Source organism: Bacillus rossius, chromosome 7 (assembly GCF_032445375.1).
Source record: "Bacillus rossius redtenbacheri isolate Brsri chromosome 7, Brsri_v3, whole genome shotgun sequence".
NCBI classification, from domain to species: domain Eukaryota; kingdom Metazoa; phylum Arthropoda; class Insecta; order Phasmatodea; family Bacillidae; genus Bacillus; species Bacillus rossius.
In genome coordinates this window covers 6,632,416-6,653,854 of record NC_086335.1, presented here as the reverse complement: position 1 = coordinate 6,653,854, position 21,439 = coordinate 6,632,416, and the positions used below count along the sequence as shown (strand labels likewise).

General features: G+C 43.6%; 1 protein-coding gene across 1 annotated transcript in view; it reads right to left on the bottom strand.

The window, feature by feature from the left end:
• Positions 1-21,439, bottom strand: part of LOC134534399 (uncharacterized) — a 90,282-nt gene that overhangs the window by 56,496 nt on the left and 12,347 nt on the right. The window contains exon 3 of the mRNA XM_063372864.1: positions 1,940-2,166. Within this exon, the coding sequence (XP_063228934.1) occupies positions 1,940-2,166 (227 nt within the window). The remainder of the gene's footprint in view (positions 1-1,939; positions 2,167-21,439) is intronic.

Sequence of the window (21,439 nt, the reverse complement as noted above, 5' to 3'; positions counted from 1 at the left end):
CTCAGCCTCTTGTATCCCACCACCTGGCCCTCGCCGTCGAGCAGCAGGAAGTACAGCTCCTGCCGCTCCGAGTGCACCCGTCCCTCCAGCTGGGGCAGTGACTCGCTCTGTGCACACCGTCACACCACTCACTCTCCTTTCCTTCACTCCCTTTTTCTTCAAGAACGTCTATGCTATGTGGGTCCTTCCAGTGTCTCCTACCGACTCTATACACAGGGTACCAATTCCATTCTTCATCCTATTCACACTCAAAATGCCCAAGGAAGCCTGTCAAATCTAAGAAGCAAGAAATTATGGCAAACATTCTTCGTTAATCAGAAGTTCAAGGTAGAACCGGCAATAATCAATACACTGGACACCTTCCATTTAACAATCTTCACTTTTCCTACTTGTGATTCCCATCTAAGCTATCTTGAATATCATATTACTTATATATATTTTTTTTATTATGACAGAAATTTTTCAATCCCAATAACATTTAAAGATAGAATTTAATATTTTAGCCCACCAAATCTCTAAACCTGTAGTAAGCCATGAAATAGTGTATAGGAAATATTGTGTCCTTGTGCATCGGGACAGCAGGTCTTCATAATTGCAGCATTGAGGTTGTGAAAACTTAGATGCACATATATTTAATAATTATTAAATAAACTGTTTAAGACATCCTGTCTTAAAAGACTTTCTAGCCACTGCCAACAAAAATATTTTGCAAATAAACAGCCAGATGACTCACAACACACTAGGTTTTAACACTGCCCCTGTGCCGAAATGACACACACAGATGTGTTTATTTATCTTTTATTACCTATTGATATTTGATGATTTTAATCACTTTAGCCCTGCTAAGCAACATTAGTTCTATGAACTTAAGTCAGATCTACCACACATTAACTCTATGCCTCATGCCACATTTATCAATACGCAAAACTCTATAAGAACTATTTACCCTGTCATTGAACTTACTATTAATTTTATATAAACTATAACAGTCAGTGTGATTGTATTTAAAAAGCAGTACTATTCCTCATGTATATAGTATTGTTGACGGCTTATTAGTGTGATTGTTGTGCCTGAAGATGTTAATCAGCGGCAGTCCAGCCAATCAGCAATTCCTTTTTCAAGTGAAGTGATTTTCCAACTAAGAAACTGAAAATCCTTATTCTACGATGGTGGTTCATGATGAGATGACGCTTATGTGAAGTAAGGATAAAAATTTGAAAGTTTTAGGTGCATTACTATATTGTGTTAAGGCAGTGTTTATTGTATTTAGGAGATATTAAGCCGTAAAGTAAGCACAAATATGAAGGAAAAAAAAAATACATTTTAACACGCTTGTAAAAAAAAAGTAGCAAAGTCTCACACTCCAAATAATTTGTGTTTACACTTCTATTACATAAGTACGCCTACTTCCAAAAATATTTTGAAGCCCAACACATATTGCCTTCATTCAGAAAAAAAAAAAATATGAAAATGCAAATTTCTGCTATTGTGAGGCAGAGGTTCAACCTTCAAAGTTTGTAAGATTGAGTCTTTTAGAAAGATGGTTTATGATCAGAATTGTGGTATATAATGTGCTTAACACCTCAGATTTTGTTTCATCATGCAATGACCTACCAAAGCTAAGATATGGCAATGTAGGCAAACCCTTGTAGATGTAAAAAATTGTCACGCGCCATGGCAACAAAACGGCTGCCATAATGAAACCAGTGAGGATAAAAATTTAATTATGCCAGTTTTAAACTGTCAATACAGAATGTTAAAAAGTCACAAATTATCAAATTTTCTTAGAATGGTCAAGCAACCAGTGCTGGGATTGACTAACAAAAAGTACATTTCATAAAAAAGCATAATTTCATTTGTATTGTATGAAGTCATTTTGTTTGTTATACTAGGTTTGCGATTCATTTCGGTACGTGTTGATAATGTTGGTTATGCTGACCTGAGGCAGATGGAAGCTGCGCAGGAGGCTGCTTCGCTGGAGCTGCGGCAGCTCGGCCAGCGCAGGGCACGAGCGTCGCAGCTGCTGCCACTGCCGGCCCGCCTCGGAGGCAGCACGGCCGGGCAGGAGGCCCGGGGGCAGTGCCGCCCCCTCCCCGCGGGCCTGCATCAGGTCCCCCAGGGCCTCCCACTGGCCCGCCACGCGGCACCGCCCGCAGCAGAAGAACCCTGCCAGCAGCGACCGACATCATGACTCATACCTATTATCTGCTCTGGAAACACTCAAACAGAATTAGATCAATTTCTCGTGGAAAACCATCTCAGTTATGCAATTAAGGCACAACTCAAATTTATAGTAAAACTATCTGCCACCCACGGTTTGACAATTAAATTAAACTAAAAAAACTGGTCAACTCTTAGATCATTACCACTTGCATTTGGTCAAATTTTTATTATTTGTTGTTATACTTTAGAGTTTGGACTATAATTACTACAGGCCAATTTTTCACTCTTTCCTTGAAGCATTCCATGCAAAATCCTTGGCACTTCGACGTAGAGCAAATTGTTGGCAAAGCCGTCTGACTGACTCCGGCCTAAAAGACACAAAGAGTTCTCAGCTACTCGAGCAGCTGTCTGATGCTTCACTTGCTCAATTCTCTGCTGTTCAGCATGAAGCAACATTGCTTTGTGTCTGGCTAACTTCTTAGTTCGAGCTTTTTGTGCGCTCTGCAAAAGATTCAACTTGCGTTTGCGAGTCATGATAAAAATAACTTCAATGTCACTAATAAAATTTACCCATAACCTAAAACTAAATTGATAAATAACTAAATCAGTTTAATCCAAAACAAATACAAAGTCGACTGTAAGAGAAAGCTATTCGAAAAGAAAACATCGAAATCATAGAAAGGTAGCACAGCGCCATCTATCGGCACTCAAAGAAAACTTACTGCACCTCAGGATTGACTTGTTACAGAGATTAGAGAAAAAACTATCCTGCAGAAACCTTCTTTTTTTCTTGGATGAAGGTAGTATTTATTTACTTAGTTTGTGAAAACAGGTTAAAACAAACCTACATCAAATGTAAGGCAGTTATGTTTTAATGCACAAAAAGATAAGCATGTTTTAATTCAAGGCAACACCATCTATTGCTGAAACTCAAAATTAAACTGTTAGTTGGCTAGCCACTGCGAGCTCCAATAAGCAGACGGGTCTCACCAAGGAGAAAGATAGGAAGTTGCCAGACCGTACTATACGAGAGCGGACCCAAAAAAAATGGATTGAGAGTGTGCTGCCATTCGTAGACGTAATACAGAGTTCTCCCCCTAGATGGGGTTAGTAGATACCTTCACCAAATAGCTGCCCAGACAGCATCTGTTAATTCTTGACCAAAGTCATTACAGGTGGCATGAGTTGTTACAGGGATGACCCAGAAACTAAAAAAGAGTGAAGCCAGTGGAAGTCTCCCAACTCCCTCAGACCAACAAAAGCAAGACAAGAGACTATGATAAATGTCTTTTTTGATGTTCGAGGAATTGTGCATGGGGAATTTGCTTCTCTAGCCAGACTGTTAACCAGCACTTTTATTTGGAAGTTTCAAGATGTTTGCGAGAGGATGTGTGGAGGAAATGCCCGGAACTACGGCGATCAGGTGACTGGTTCCTTCATGACGACCACATCCCACACACACGGCCGTACGAGTTAACTGCTATTTGGCCTCTCAGGGGTGTTCTGTCGTTCCCCCCTCCGTATTCGCCAGACCTAGCCCTGTGCCACTTTACCCTGTTCCCGAGAATAAAGAAAAATCTAAAAGGAAAATGTTTTGATGATTCGGAGGCGGTAAAAACAGCTACTGGAGGATATCAAAGATGAAGAGTTCCAGTGGTGCTTCAAACAGTGGGGTAAAGACTTGACAAGTGCATTGCATCTAATGGAGAGTACTTTGAAAGTGACTGAAGGAATTTTGTAAAAAAAAGGTATTAAATAAATTATTTATGACAAAAGTTCAAATTTTTTTTTGTCTCCCCTCGTTGAATGTTTCGCGGACATAGAAAAATTACACAAACTGACTGTTTCGATGTCTAAGAACTATAATTTTTTGTTACAAAAATTAATTTACCCCTTTTTCACTCCAATAGGAATGGAATTTTGTAGTAATATGTGGCATACGTGTTAATCCACATTATGAGCTAGCTGCATGGTAAATCTCATTAAAATCCATTTGGCGTTTTGAGAATGATTGAGTAAAAAACATACACATTAGCTTTCACATTTATAATATTAGTGTAGTTCTTGCATCGCAGCTTTTCTGTGACTAAAATAGTAAATTTCAAAAATCCTCTTCTCAAACACTAAAGACATATACCTCTATTTACCCTGAAAGAGCGTTTTTAAATTCTAACTGGTTTCTGAGAAATCACCGGTTATAGGTTACTTTAGAATATATGTGCATTGACGTGGCCACCTGCATTTTTTTGCTTTCCCATGTGGGTCTGTGTGTGTATGTTTTGGAGAACTTTATTAAATATTGAAAATGGTCAATTAGGTCAGGTTGGCTTCTTTAAAAATACTTTAAAACATTGCTGATGGTTGGTAAGTTTAGTGTAGCTACAATAAAAAATACTGCAAAATATTTTTAATCGTTGCTTAGGAATTACCAATTTAAGATGTGGCTATCCAGAACTAACTAACCGTTCACACGATTTCACAACATTTTTATGTAGCTTACCTCACCTAATCAACTGTCCACACACTTTGGAATATTTTAATTGTGTCTATTTTCCAATTTCTCAGTCACCTAAGTCTATGAAAGATGATATAGACATCTTTCATGCATGTTTTCATCCTATAATATGTGGTACCAGGGCCCCCACATGGCCGGTGCTACCGTTGCTATGGCAACGGGGCCCGTAGGTCTAGGGTACCTACGAAGGAAAGAAAAAAAACTTAAAACAAAAAAGTAGACAATTTTAAATAAATCATAGAAAACAATTTAACATTAGGGCCTAAATTTAGTTAGGTACCAATTAAATATTACACCAGAGTAATATTATTCGGAATATGCTGTGCGTACAGAACGTGTCTGAATCTACAACTGTGAGTAACAAAACCACCACCAATTGACGTGACACCATGTTGACAGTGCAGAACACTTACACTCATTTATTCGCCATTATTCAAAATAAATTTACGTTGACAATCGAAACACTGGCCTAAAACTAGTTTTATTGAGTTTTAAAAATATTTGTTAAAAGGTTAAAAACAAATATAACAAAAACAATGTACATAAAGGAAAAAAAAATGTTTTTATCTGTGTTAGAAAAAAAAAGGGGAGGGCATCATGACTTATACAGGATGTCTACCAGATCTAGTAAATGAAATTCCCTGATTTTTCCAGGTTTTCCAGGTCTAAAACTGAACTTTTCCAGGTTTTCTGTAACAATTACGACATTCCACGAAACTGAAAAAACTGCGTAACAGTACATTGACGGGTTTCAAAGTATTTCAACTCACTTAAATTAGTAAAAAAATACCTTCTTCCAGACGTGGCCAAAGTGACTCAATTGATGGCAAACAAAACATGCTGCTACAAATATTTCAAACACTTACTTTTGCAAAAACATAAGTAAAAGGAAGCTCCCATCAATTTCGCAGTGACTCAACTTTTGCGTCTATTGCACTTGCTTCAGAATGAGCCAAATTGAACACTCGAGCCTTCTTCAACTGCAATGCCTTGATCTCCTCTTCAACTCTTCTTTTTCTGCCTTCTTCTTGTCTGTAGCTTCCTTTTCTTACATCTGTCTTTGTGCGATCAGTATTTCTTCCTGCAAGTTTTCAGTCAGCAAATTAGAATTTACTGAAAATCCTCTTTCCAATGATGCATTTCCATGGGAAAGTACCAACAACATCCTCACAAACTTTAGAAGGCCTGTTTTGGCAGCTACTGTATGTGCCTTAAAATGAGCATCCACAAGTGATCAAGGCGCCAGTCTTCTCGAGAAAAAGACGAGAACAGTGCTTCAGAATCTTGCGAGGAACATACCAACTGATATGATCACTCAATGTTATCAGCTTCTTGTCCTTATAGCCACTTTTATTGAAGACAACATTATAAACTGTAATTCACACGCTGTTTCCTCACACCCGAATTTAAAGCCACAGACGGACATAAGCAGGAAATTCCCTTGGTAAGTTTGTACTTCAGGGGACTTTTGTCTTGAAGTTTTTTTACCATAACCTTTAGACAAGTCCCAACATAATTTTTCAGTAACAGGACAGACTTTACTGGTAATTTCTCTTTCTTGATGGCATGGCGTACTGCATAACCCAACTTGATATTGTTAGCAGTCAATAGATTTTCCTGGTTATCCACATCCAACCGAGATACATTGCGTTTCTCCCTAAAGCTCTTCAGTACCTCTGGTTTAAAAAACTTTCCTGCCAAAGCTAATAAAATGTCTACCAGTGAATCATAGAGAAAAGGTGCCATGGGTGCTTTACTTTGGAACATTGTGAGAAACAATTCCCGCTCTGATGCCAAAGAGTAGAAGAATGTCAATTTTACTTTCTTCAAGAGCATTTATCACTACACTGAAAGACACAGATGAAATAGAAACTTCACTAACAAATTTCTTTAGGTGGGGTAAGTTTTCATGGCACGCTCAGCAACTGCAGTATTCCATCTGATTGCACAAAATTTATTGGAAAAAAGCTCTGATCCAGTTATTCTAATGTAATCTGCCCTCCTTGCAGGTAGGTACATGCATAAACATATAGTAACTGTGCCTCAAAAAACTAACAACGTCCAATTGTATATCAGAAATTCCAGTTTTGAAAGCACCATGGACCGTATGAAGCCCACAGCTACCAATTTTGTAGCAACGATGGCGAATCTTCACCAAAAGTGTCTGTGATATGTATTTTCAAAGCTAACAAAAATGCCCAGTTTACGTTGAGGGCATCCATTGATGCACCTGTCGGTATAATCCGAACGTGGGAAGCACATGCCACAGCACGTACGTCAGCAGGATAACAGACCAGCTTGAACCAGTTTGTATCACATGATTTAACGCCACTTCCGAATCCGATGGTAAATAAAAGAAAATGGACGTGGGAACTGTTCGTTATTTTCCATTCAAAAATAAAAAAATTGGGCGTGATTCACTTGATGCTACGTCAATGCAAGCAGATCAATAAACAAAAAACGTATTGCCAACTACAACCTACCAAACAAAAATTCCCTGATTTTTAAAAAAATTCCCTGATTTTTCCCTGATTACAATATTCCCTGATTTTTCCAGGTTTTCCAGGTCAGTAGACACCCTTATAGCAACTGGGCCCACAAAATGATGTGGGGGCCCTGTGTGGTACTAAATTTGTTTGTACGAGCTGCGAACTTCTGTAATCTTTGGTGAACTTTGGAACTGTTCAGGCCTTGGAATGGACTTGTAAACTGATGCTACACTACGTGGTAATTTCTAAACAACCATTAAAAATATTTTACAGTACTTCTTTGTAGCTATACTAACCTAACCAAACATTCACAATATTTAAAGTATTTTTAATGGAGCTAACCTAATCTAAACGACCATTCTCATAATGTAATATGTATATTTAATATGTAATTCTTATATTTAGACTGAACATGCACGAACACGGTCTTGGAATAGACTGTTGTGAATGTTAGGTTTGCAATCCTGTGTCTCCAAATATAATAACGTTTAAAAATGGTGATGGCTGCATCAATGCACATGTATAGTAATGTAAACTGAAAATGGTGATTTCTTTGAAAACAGTAGGGGATTTAGAAACACTGTATTCAGGGTAAATAGATAAACGTATTTAATTTTCAAAAAATAATTTTCTTAATGTATTATTTTATTCATGGAAAAGCCATGATGTAAGAATATTACCACACTGTCTCCTACAAAACTTCATGATACTGAAAAATAAGAGTGGTGGAAAAGTGGTAAATTATGAGAATAAAATATGTGTATCGCAAAATAGAGTAGACCGGGTGAGACTGTATTTTACTTACGATACCGATAAAATATTACCTCAAGAACTCTTCCTCTTCAAAATAAATACCTGTATTGCAAAATAAATTATACTAGGTGGGATTGTAGTCTACTTAATGATAGGTACCATGAAAAATTAATTGTGAAGTCTTCATTTCAAAAAAAGAAATACCGGTATCAAAAACTCAACTAGATTGGGTGGAATTTTAGTCTTCATTTTAATTATCACAAAACCTATTTGAAAAATACTCTGGCCAAAACCCACATTTTTCTCCATTAATTCAGTAAGAATGTAGTTATAATGATATCATAACTGACCTAATTGCATGATAAACTGTGTTTCGCCTACACTTTTCTCTTCAAACCAATTCCAAAATAGTATATTAACAAATTACACACATTTGTTGCCTACATTTACTATATTTTCTGTAACCTTTAGTTAGTCAAAACACGAACATTACAAATCACACACTGTCTGTAATGTCCTTTACTGTCACTAACTACTTCCCAAAGAAAGTAAAAACCACACATGAACGTCAACTCCACTGCTTACTGGATTCCAACCTCATTGGCCTACTCCTATGACGTCATTCATTTCTTTTAAATTTTTGATTTGACATGTAATAGACTTTTGCACTTGCCGGAATCGACATCATTCTGTGATTAATGTTTCAGGAAATCTAGTAGTTTACTAATACCGAGTTCCTAGCCAAAGTAATAAAATACAAACATACCAGTTGTCTTGTTGACGTACATTTTCCCTGGGACAGCCGAGTCTTTTCTTCTACTAATACAGCTAAGGCAGTCCACAACAAAACATGCAAATCCATCTTCGACTTTAACGCCGTTATATTTGAACACTTTTTTCATCTCGGACACAGTGATCGACGAGTACTCCTCAGCAGTAGTGTCTGACACACGTGAGCTTTCGGTATCACTGCTCATATTACGAAGATTTTGAACCAAAGCACCGTGAAAAGCAGCACTTCTAAGAGCAGAACTAAACTGAAACAATACGTGTTTATCAATGAGCATGATTTCCCTGCTCTTTTCAATTCCTTTACGACCAAGTATAAATAAATGTCTATAGTTAAAAACTTGCACGGGTGCTTTTCTTCCTGGTATAAATCTAAGAAACTGTTTTCTAACATCACTTTTCACTATATTAGAATAAATTTTACATGACATAGCAGCTCTTTCATAGCCGGTGCCAAACGGGAAACCCATAGATTAGCATTTTTTATAAACAAATAAGGGAAAGGAAACTCGTAACAAAATACGTGAGATTGATTGCAGTGAACCTGGCGGTGTGGAGGGTACCTATGTTTGTAAGTGCGTCAAACTACTTACAGTAGTGACATCTAGCGGCTTAGAGTGTAAAACAGTTAAAAAGTAATGCATTAAAGTCTGACTCTTCACCAATGCTATTTGGTCAGAGTTTCCCATATTGTCATATTTCATTAGTTTGTATTAATCAGACTCGCTTATAGAGAAATTGTTGACAGCATATTTATTTATTTATTGAATTACATCGCTATGTTGTATGTCATACAATTGGGGTATAGAGAACTGTCAAGTAGGGTTACTTTGACCAAAAAGTAATAAAATATTGTAGCACCTCTGGTGACAACTGTATCAAAATTCTCATATCAAACATGGCGTAATTTCCATTATGTGACCTCTTTTAAATTCTCTCTATGGACTAAAAAAGCTTTACACAATATTACATGTTTATATTATCTAAGATGTTCATCTGTTATATTTGATGCTAATTTAGAGGTGGGTTGTTACAGCAATTTTCGGTATCTGTTCCAACCTAATACTGATACAGTAATGTACCTAGTTACAAGTCTCTGATACTTCTGTATCAGACGGTCCCAGGAAGCAACAAAGCTCCGGGTACGCAGACCGTGCGACCGGAAGGAGAATCTGATACATTATTTATCACGCCCGGTAATTCTCTACCTCTGTTACTCTCATGCCCACCTGATACAGCCAGTATCAATCAGTTCAACAGTCACTGCAGTTCGTCCTGGCCGTGTATCACCATGTACATTGTTGCGGGCTGTCATGCTTTGTAGTTAGTATCTTTATAGTGAAATAAGGAATGGATAAGTGCACGAAAAAGACTTCATTTGTGTGGAATTTTTTTACGGAAAATAATGAGTTTGCTAATTGTAATTTGTGTAAACAAAAACTGAGTTATAAATCATCATCGACTAATCTGAAGAAACATTTTAAACGTAAACATTGATATAGTATGCTCACTAATGTACGTATCAGTTTTTTTTTTTTTAATTTTTAATTTTTTATAAAATCGTAATCTTTTAATGTATGAAAACACTAGTTACTAATTGTTTTCGGAAAAAAAGTCCTAATGTTGATTACATCTGTTATTAGTGTCAACTGAGAATTTATTTGCATTTTCATAGCTGTTAGGTGCACAAATATAAATATTATATCTTGTATTAATGTACTTTTTAATATTAAAATTTCATTAGTTTTATTATTGAACGAGTCTGTGCACGCACTGTGCTCTGAGCATACTTTGACGTGGGACAATAACCAAACGACTCGTAACAATTTCGCTTTGCGCCTCTCCTTCAACGCCTTCCCCTGCGCTTCCTCCCCTACATTATTTCCCTTCTTTATCCCTTATTCGTCGTTCCTGCTCCCTCCCCTTACACAAGCTCCGCCCAAGTGACCGTCATCTGCGATCGGGTTCTGCGCACATTGGCCGTGGTGTTGTTCCAGGCGAATTCTGAACTGATACTAAAGTACCTGATATTTTTCAAGTGTACTCGTTTGCCGTTCCTGATACAGGCGCATATCAGTGCCAAAGTATCAGGTTGATACTTTTCGACCCACCTCAATGCTAATAAGGGCGCGGTTACACGGGACCCTGAGCTACTTCAGGTAAACATGTAGGTACCTATTGAACCTATTGATTTTTTTTGTTGCATTTGGTAAAATATTACTTTAACTTGTGTTTATATTCTAAACAGCCAATCAGAGGCTAATGTAGAAGATATGTCGATCTGAACTACTTTGCCAACCTGTTTAAGTTAAATGGGAAATGGCCTCGAACGAAACATGTTCAGACTGTGTGTAACCACACTCAACAGCTGAACATGTTCACCTGAAGTCAGGGGCGAATCCAGGGGGGGGGGGTTTAGGGGTTCAACCCCCCACCCCCCTTAGCAAAATTTTTAATTAATTTCTTATTCATCACTCAAACAAATCTCATATTAAAACTAATAAAATTTTTACCTATACAATATTTAAATTTAAGTACCGAAAACTGCTAAAATAGCACTTTTTTACACCATAAAATCCAAATTTCCCGGGGGAGGACCCCCGAACCCACCACTTTAATACCGTGGAGGGGGGGGGGGGGGAACCATGCTTCTTAAGCTCTCCCATACACAAATCCTGGCTACGCCACTGCCTGAAGTAGTTCAGACTCCCGTGTAACCGCGCCCTTAGAAGCCATATAAAATCCGCGTAGTGAAAGGAAATCTTCACAGTTTTTCAGTGTTTTACGATTTGGATAAATAAGTACAAATTATTTATCCTGCATGGATTACAATAAATATTTACATGCTAATGGATGTTTAGTATGCAGAAATCATAATTCATTAAAACATGGCAAATTTTTATGTGAAATGGGGTTACTTTGACTGGTCAAAGTACTTTAACAAATATTTACAAAGTGTAATATCATGGGTGTAAAATGGCACCCAAGTGATGATAATTACGAAGACTTTAACACCTTTTTACGTGCATAATACTACATTAAGTGAATATTTTTTTCTAATATTAGTAACAGATCAAGAATGCAAAGAAGTTTTGAGTTAAGGATTTTATAATAGCCCTTAAAATAAAAGTGATGAAGGAACAACAAAATAAAAGTGATGAAGGAATGGCGTCGGCCCAAAGGCCTCCTTAACTCTTACAGGCCTATATGTCACGCCAATGCCTTCTCCTGCCGAGTGGTGCTTCGTGGAAGTATTTCTACTCGCCGAGGGTGCAGTGTAGACTTGTGTTTTCTTTTGCATGTACTTATTTTGTATTGTATTTCATTTTAGATTAATTTGTTTTTATAGTTCATATTTTTTATTTATTTTATTCGTATTATTCACCAGGCGCCTAGGCCGTGGTTCTTCGCCTGTGGCCAATCCGCACGTTCCGCATGCTCATGGAGGAGGGGAGTCAAGGTCGCGGCTCGTGGGGGAGCAGTCGCGCTCGGGAGACACAGGGAGATGGACGCAAGGAGACGTCGCTCCACAGCTAGGCCTTTTTAGTCGCGATTACAGTACGGGTGTGACGCCCCTTGCAGTGTGCGGGGAAATTAAAGCGCGCGGAACCGGGCATCGCCCTTATTGAGATTGCCACAGGCGGGACCGCGGTAGCCCCATGTAAAGGGTATGTTTTATCGTGCATAAAACCCGGAAACTTCATGCGAACTTTTATTTCCTGAAGTCATCCTGGGCAGGCTAGATCCCTTAGGCCACGAGGCACGAACCCTAATCTACCGCCCCTGAGCAGCCGGAGACGTGCCACTAATGACAGGGACTAGCCACGGCCATGTCAATTGGCGCCCTTCTCGTGTGGCCACGACTTAAAAAATTTCAAATTTTCTCAAGTTAGAAACTCAAAATTTTTCAAGTCGGTAAAACCCAGTGACGCGACAGTACGAACGGGGGAACAGGAAGACGGCGCGGCGAGTTACAGATAAGGGATGACCTGAGAAGCTTCTTAGTTATGCATCTCACGCTCGCATCTACGCGCCTTATCGCAACTCGACTCCGCTCCGCACCTTATCGCAACTCCGCTCTGCGTGTAACCCAACCCAAGTCGGCCCATCAGCCGCGCGCGATAATGTCAAGATAACTACCGAACATTGTGAGAACATTATTGTGACATTGTTAGGACAGTGTGAATCGGGTGACGTCATGCAGGACATACGGGAAGTTGCTGTGGACATGGAGGGCAGGTGCGGATGGTGTTCATTGCCGCGAGCTACGATTGATCACGCGGGAAAAATATGTTCATGTTCACTGAACATTAAAACGGAGTCAGATCAGCAGAGAGAGAGGCGCGGGCAACAGGAAACATGCAGTGCAGCTGGCTGTCGCGGGCAGCCTGGAGAAACAGCTAAGTGCCATGGATGCGGGATAGTGAAGCATGCGCGTGAACCGATCGGGGTGAATTTCTCCAGTTCCGAGAATGACTTTTTATGTGTCACAAGTACGAGTACGAGGTGGTGCAACAAGGACACGTACAGGCACAACCGATTGTCCGAGCAGTAGGGGCACCGGCGGCACTACCGGAGTTTGCGGGACAAGCCCACGAAAATCCGCGAGTCTTCATTCAGGCATGTTGTGAACGTCTCTTGAACGTGCCAGTGGAGTGTTTGGTGGAGCGGGTCAGTGGTCAGCTCCGGGGCAGAGCCCAGGCCTGGTGGGCCGAAACGGGGGACATTTACGCAGGCTGGCAGGAGTTTGCCACCACAGTGGAGCGACGATTTGACGAACCAAAGGGCACGCGCGGAGGCGCAACGTCAGCTGTTCTGCCGCCCACAGGCGGAAGGAGAAGAGGTCGAAGCCTTTATCTACAACAAGGCTCGCCTACATCAGCGCTTAGGGGGAACCTAGCTCATGAGCGGAGTCACGTCAATCGTGTGCGAGCTGGTCGTGCCGGAATTGCGGCCGTTCCTGCGAAGAGCCACAGGGCTACCACTAGCAGACTTCATTGATTTGGCCAGGGAAATCGAGGAGTATCTACGCTCGGCCGGGGCCATGCGCAGGGCACCACCAGTGCTGAGATCAGCAACACCCTGGGAGGCAGTGGCACCGGCAGATGCCCGAGCATTAGTCCCTTATGGGGGCCCGCCGCCACTGCAGAACCTGCAGCACCCCATCGGGCCGCGACAGGAGCGAGCGAATCGTCGTGAAGAGCGGCGCCCAGACCAGGAGGGAGGGAGGGGCCGGTCGGCCACCGCGGTGCCGGTACTGCAGGACAGAAAAATACCACTGGCACAATGCGTGCCCTACCAGGTCCGAGGTATGGATGAAGAAGGAAGGCAGGGAACACCAGACTGGAAACCGCCAGTAGGGAGCAGAAGAACAGCTGGCCATTGCTCCCTTACTACACGCCCAGCACGCACACTTGCACCGCAACTGACTGCCACGCCTGACAGCCACGGCGCGCGTCACCTGTCAGCATCCCGCACCAGGTCGTCGGCGAGCACCACCCATCAACAGGCACCACCGACGGCATCGGTCGCCCCTGCTGTGCCTGACTACGGACCGTCCAGGCTGGGACGACTTGGGGACAACACCGGCACGCTGCTCCGGGTGCCTGTCCTACTGAACGGACATCCAGTTCAGGCCTTGGTGGACACCGCAGCCAGCCACACATACATCGCGACCCACCTGGTGCCAGAGGGGGACCTGGAGACCAGCGAGGAGGACATCCAGCTGGCCACAGAGGGGACTTGCACGCTCACATCTGGGCGCGCCCAGGTAACTGTCACCATGCGAATCAGTCCAGTCGAACAACTGCCCTGGTGGTACGAGGCCTGAGGGACGACCTCATCCTGGGCCTACCATGGTTGGTCCAGGAGGATGCCACGATCGATGTCAGAGAGGGTAAGGTGCACGTAGACCGGCAGGGCCGGAGGACCATGTATTGCCTGGGACAGCCAACCCCCCCACAACCCACATACCCTGTCTCACTGGCCGATCTACGCAAAGAGGACCCGCGTGAGTTTGTACCAATGTTTGAGGACGTCTTGGCCCAGCAGCCCCAGGTATTTGCAGCCACTGACATGTTACTGCGCACCAATGTCACCGAGCATACCATCCCCACCTGCACCCACGAGCCCCGGTTCTTGAAACCACTTGGTTTCGAGCCCAGAGAGAAGGAGGTGATTCAGGCTCAAATTGACGAGATGCTGAGAGATGGGGTCGTGGAACCAAGTGAGTCGCCATATAATTGTTTTGTGGTAATGGCAAAGAAGAAAGATGGCTCACTTATGTTCTGCATTAATTTTAAACCAATAAACTCAATTACTGTACCTGCACCACCTCATTTAATTAACATCACAGATGCACTGGCCGGATTGGGGGATGCCCGTATCTTCTCGTCACTGGACCTAAAGTCCGGATATTGGCAGGTGCCCGTACGCCCAGAAGACCGCCCCAAGACCGCCTTCACTGGCCCCGACGTTCGCAGATTCCAGTTCTGTGCCATGCCGTTCGGGCTGATGGACGCCCCTGCAACCTTCCAGACCATGATGGTCCGCGTCCTGGATGGGTTTGTTGGCAAGTTTGTCACGGCCTACCTGGACGATGTGATCATCTGGTCACGGACATGGGAGGAGCATGCACAGCATCTTGCCATGGTCCTCGAGCGGCTGGCCAGATAGGCCTGACATGTGCGCCACACAAATGCCACATCGGGGCTCCAAACAGATGCTAGTCAGGTAGGCATGGGGGCGGTACTCTACCAGCTGGGTGAGGATGGGGAACGGCACGTGGTGGAGTACACCAGTGCAAAGTTCGGGCCAGCCGAACGCTGCTACCACGCAAACGAACAAGAGTGCCTTGCAGTCGTGTGGGCAGTGCGGAAGTACCGGCACCACTTGGAGGGGAAGAGTTTCACGTTACACACAGACAGTAAGTGTTTGAAGTGGTTAGATTCTATGCAAGGCAGTAAATCTAAGTTCACAAGGTAGGCAATGACACTACAGAATTATGATTTTTGTTGAGCATGTGCCGGGATGGGAAAACCAGCTAGCAGATGAGCTGTCCCGTCACCCAGACCCAGACACCACATACCAGGACGACAACAGTTGGGAGGACCTGTTGCCCCCTCAGGGTAGTGCACCGACACCTCTGGAAAACCCGCCATTCGCAGCTTTGTATATCACCACCCAGGCAAACCCCGAGCCAGACAATAGGCCCCCAAACACTTTGTCAGACCTACTGCAGGCTGTGCGACAAACTCAGCAGGACGACACGGCAACGCAGGAGGCTGTGGAGGTCTGTGGCCGGCACGTGCTTTCTTATCAGCGGTGCGTACATGGCGTATTACAGACATGCACGCCAGGGGATATGGAGGCCTGGCACACCCACGTACCCATTGGAGCACGAAAAGCTACCATAAAAAATTTTCACAATCATGACTTAGCAGGCCACCCAGGTGCGGAAAAAACTCTGGACGAATTGCGTAAAACATTCCACTGGCCGGGGGTCACCCGGAATGTCAGGGATCACGTACGTGAGTGTCAAGCTTGTCAGCAGCGTAAGGCATGCCGCGCTGACGGAGAGGAGCAGCAGCACCCTCACAGGCCCCAGAAACCTTTTCACACAGTAGCGTTGGACATTATGGGCCCCTACCCCCTTACGACACGGAGAAAGCGTTTTCCAGGTGTCCCGCGGTCGTGGCACGCTGTTCCCGTGGTTCCGAGACGTAACCGATCGCGGTGAGACGCCGTGCAACCGATCCCGGCCGTATCCCGCGGTGCCGGCGTTATCGCGTCGCGGCGAAACCGATCTCCTTGTCTCCCGTTACTATCTCGCCGCGCCGTCTCCCGTCGCTATCTCGCGGCGCCGTCTCCCGTGTCCTGGCGCGCCGGCTTCCGCTGTCGCCCTGGCGTGAGACCGTCGCGTCGAGTAATGAAAGTAAATTTAAAATGTTTTAAAATACAAATGTTCCTTAATGAATAGTCCCGGAATGATAAAATGTCACAAATACTGACTGCCACTTGCCGGCCTTAAACTCACTTGTGCTGAATTAATTTTGATGTTCCTTATAAAGTTTGAAAAACGTTCAAAAGTTCGTTTTTCGAAAGCCACACTAGTTGCGCGCCAAATGACGCTACTCCCGCTGCCTGTTTTTAGCTTTTATTTAATTATTAATAATGTGAAATATCTCAGGGGTTTTACGGGGGTTCGGCCTCGTGGCTGCAGGCAGGAGCGCGTCTCGGAGTTTGAAAATTACGTTCAAAAATTACCTGGGCTGTTCAGGCCACCCAGGACGCCTTGTAAATAAATGGTAAACGATTTATAGGACACTGCACTTTATTCAGTATCAATACACTCATACGCCCCGAGACTGGCCGCGTCCGTTGTCGGACCGCTATGACACGCGTATCTCTAAACGTGACGGTTCGCGCGACCAAGATAGATTGCAAAGTTATATTGACACACTGAAACCGTGGCTTCACGTCCCTATGGAAGGTTTAGCATGTAAATGAATGGTTATTGCCACAACTTAGGCTGGCACGTAAATACTTAGAAAAGATCCTATGCTCAGGATAGTTTGCAGTCTAGCCTGCTACGAGATTAACGTCTCTGAAATTACGTGGGCACGCCGACTGAAGACGTGCACGTAAAACATTCTTACACATAAAAGTTAGTCACTTAATTACACGTTACACTTTGCACAATAAAACGGAGAAAGTTACAAGACGAAAGTTAGTCAGTGTTATTCTCAACACTTATTACTGAGGATCTACGACGATAACGATTCATTGGCTCATTAGCCGGAAACTGCGTACCACTATTACGCGGTCCTTAAACTGGACATGGATTTACGTATGAAAAGTAAAGCTCCCTGGTGGGAAGAATTTAAATTAATTAAGAGCCGCACGAAATATCGTGCGACTGGGTTGGGGTCGGCGCCGAGTTAATCAAAAGGTTTCCGAAAACTTACACTATTGCTGAAATGTTGAAGAGATGCTAAAGTTGAAGACCCGACGATCGCGGAGCGTCCGACCCCTTCGAGTCCCAGACGGTAACTGAGCGCGAGACCGCCCTGCGGCCTCGCGCCTAACCACGTGAAACGCGGGAAAACCGACCTGGCCAGTTTTGGACTTAAAGACAAGTTACAAAATATATGCTTATAAAACAATTAGACATAATTTCCCTTACATGAATCCTCTTTTAAATTGTTATTAATTTAGTTGTTTAAACTTGACAAATAATTATATATAATTAGTTAGGCGCATTGCCACACCCGGCCAGGCGCTGTCGTCGCTGCGGCGTTCGTTGCGGTGCACTTTCTCACACTTTGTGAAGATCACGCTCGGGCGTGTTCGCCGCACTTCGGAGTCAGTGTTGTTGTGGCATAACGACCTTTGCGGACCAGAGGGAGCACCGGCGGTTGGCGTCAAGGTACTTCTAAAGATGTCCTCAACATTGTGACGCCGCCGTCGGTGCTCCCTCTGAGAGCACAGGCCGTTATGTGTCCTCAACACCTGAATTAGGGCTAGTGCTACGAACACACCCGCGCGTGCAATGTAGAGTAGGGGGAGCAGTGCCTCGAACGGCATGACATATGTCACGGCCGGCTGTGTATACGAAGCGCCTGGCCAGGTGTGGCAATGCGCAAAAGGGGATTCAGTGCACATGCAATTTAAAGTACAAACACCAATTAAAAATTTAATATGTTAAATCTTCCTTAATAATTAATTAATGCAATTGTAAACTCTCTTCATTCACAAAACTGGCCAGCATCATCTTCCCGTGCTCCATAGCTTCCCGCGGATTTTCTTCCCCTCCCTGGCCGGGTTGCCAGGGAGAGTCGTCAGTAGCCTTCCAGCACTCACCAGGGCTGGCAGCTCCACGCACGTGGAGCCTTCACTTCTCTCGCCAGAAACAACATGTAGCTTCAATAGATAATATTTCCAAATACGATTTCATCTGCTCCACAGCCGGCCCTAAATCAGCCGTACGACGTGTCGCGCAGTTCATAATTAAATGTATGTAACTCGACTACGAGTCATTTGAGTACTACGTAATTTCTATCGTTCAAATGTTAGTGTTAGTTCTCGCCATCAGCCATGTGTAAATGTTAATTCCAGTGTTTTGTCTAATTCCTTAATCAGTGACTAGTGAACCTTCTTTTAACTTACCGTCCAGGCTACCACTGCCTATCCACTAAATTCGCAGCGTGCCTTAATCGTCATCACCATCACTCTCAGGATAGCCTGCACCCCTCGGTGTGGTAGTGGTAGTCTTCCAGAATTCCGCCAGACGCTAATCAGTACCGCCAATCGAGGGCTGTGCATGGGCGTCGCAACCAGGTAGACGGGGGGGGGGGGGGGGGGGCACGTCCCCCCCATTATAAAAGTCTTCAATTTCGTCCCCTCCTATAATAATAGTGAATATAACCACTTTATTACTTATGTTTGTGTACATGTGTTAAATATTCTTAATGGTGCTGCGGCATTTATGTGTAAAATTCAGGTTTCTCCTGATGTTTAAATTAATAATTTTGTGTGGATATAGCACCAGAAGATATGTTAACTGCCTTTTTACAAATTTGTTCTCTGATAATATTTTTTATAAAAAATATTTTATATATTGCAACCAACTATAATTAGAATATTAAGGAAAGAAGAATGCCTAAAAACCACCTTTTTGCACCTACAAACCCAAAATTTTCCCGGGGGAGGACCCCGGACCCCCCGCTTTTTTTTCCAAGAGATAAATATTCCTCAACAACTAAATCAATTGAAGTCCTCCCCAAAAAATATATCCTTTCGACGCCCATGGGCCGTGTGAGCGGAGATGAGAAGGTAGACGATGATACGGCCAGTCACGTAAATATGTACTGTACAAGGTGAAGTACTGTAACGTGTGATGCAGCAATAAAACCAGTTACGTTTACGTGTGTTTTTCAATAGTTACGGCATCCTGGGTGGCAAAAACAGCCCGGGGGGCCCTTTTTAGACGCGTCCCTGCCTGCAGCCACGAGGCAAAGAACCCCGCCCTCGAGTCAAAATTCCCTTTAACGTAATTTAAATATAATAATTTTAAGAGACAGGCAGCGGGGATGGTGTCAATTGCAATGGCCAAAGTAAAAGCAGGAAGCATGTCCATAACACAAGCTGCAAAACACTTCAAAATTGCAAAAGGAACATTCATCAACCGACTGCACACAAAACATGATCAAAAGGTAGGTAAGCCTACAATTTTTTCCGAACAGGAGGAAAATGCATTTGTGGAACATATGATAACTGTAAGTAAATGGGGCTTTCCTTTGATTTACAACTGCCGCACCCAGCTGCAATACCCAGGAGGGACCAAGCATCACGTGTGCATGTTGCAGGACCCTATACCATGTCGTGTCCTGCGTTTGGCCTCGGCCTCCTAGTACGAGTGCTACATGCTCCTCCCTCTGAAACCAACATGGCCGCCTCGCAAAGAAAGCAGTATTCCACAGGCTTCTCTACGCAAGCCTTGGGGTATAGGCGACGAGTGGTACCGCAACCCAAACCTAGATGGCATCAAGCATTATTGACATTTATTACAGTGCATATATGTTTTATATTTAATGTACCATGTAAGATGCTTGTCAGTGCTATGTGTTTGTAATAACTAAATAGTGTTCTTGATTGCGGGTTACTGGGGGGACAACTGATGACCTGTTGTATAATGTGTATCGCTTGTATCAGTAACCAATGTGTGGAGAAGTTGTATTTAAGCTAGGTATACATTTTCTTAGCCAGAGATCCCTACCACAGAAAAATCTGGGGGATAAAAGCAGGAAAATTGGAATTTGTCTTACTGATTTCTACTCTCCTCCCCTCTCCACTCCTCTCTTCTCCCATCCCCTCTCATTCTCATCTTTCCTCTGGAACAGCCTTCGGGAGCTAGCTTTAGAATCTCTTCCCTCCTCCCTCTGGAGTGGCCTTCGGTGCTCGCTCTAGATTCCCCTCCCCTTAAGCAGCCTTTGGGAGCTCGCTCTAGACTCCCTTTCCCTGGAGCAGTCCTTGGGAGCCTGTTCTAGGATTCCTACCTCTCCAATCCCTTGGAGCTCGCTCTAGGGCTCCGACTGATACCCCTTCCTTGTTCCATACCGGACCCCCCCCCCCTCCATAGCCCCTCCCGGAATTGGGCACTACGCCCAGAGGGGTTTTTCACCCCACCTTACACCACTCCAGCACTGGATGCTGTTGCCGGGACATGTCAATTTGGCGCCCAACGTGGGGCCTATGTCAGTCTAGATAGGCTGAGGACCACAACCTACCACGGCTAGAGCTTCTCATCACAGCCAGAGCAACATCCACTTCCAGGAGTGCAGAAAACACCTGGTGGCACCCAACCTATCTGAAAGATGTCTGGATCCTGTGCAGCACCTCGCTGCAGTGCAACAGATGGACCCAGCATTCCCTGTGTATGCTGCAATGCCCAGTTTCAACTACAATGCCTTGGTTTCCTGGAACAAGTCATTGAACAAGTGTATATCCACATATGCCAGCCCTGCAGACAACTTCTGGTGGAGAAGAAGCCAACAGTTCCAGCTCCCCGGCGGTGCTTTGCGCCGAACTGCCCTGGGACAGCCCTAGTCCTCGTCACCTGCCAGACCTGCCAACACGACTACCATCTCGCCTGTCTAGGCTGGGAAGATACACCACTGGACCTTGCTGGGATGTCATTTACCTGCACCCAGTGTAGAGTTAATCCCACTGC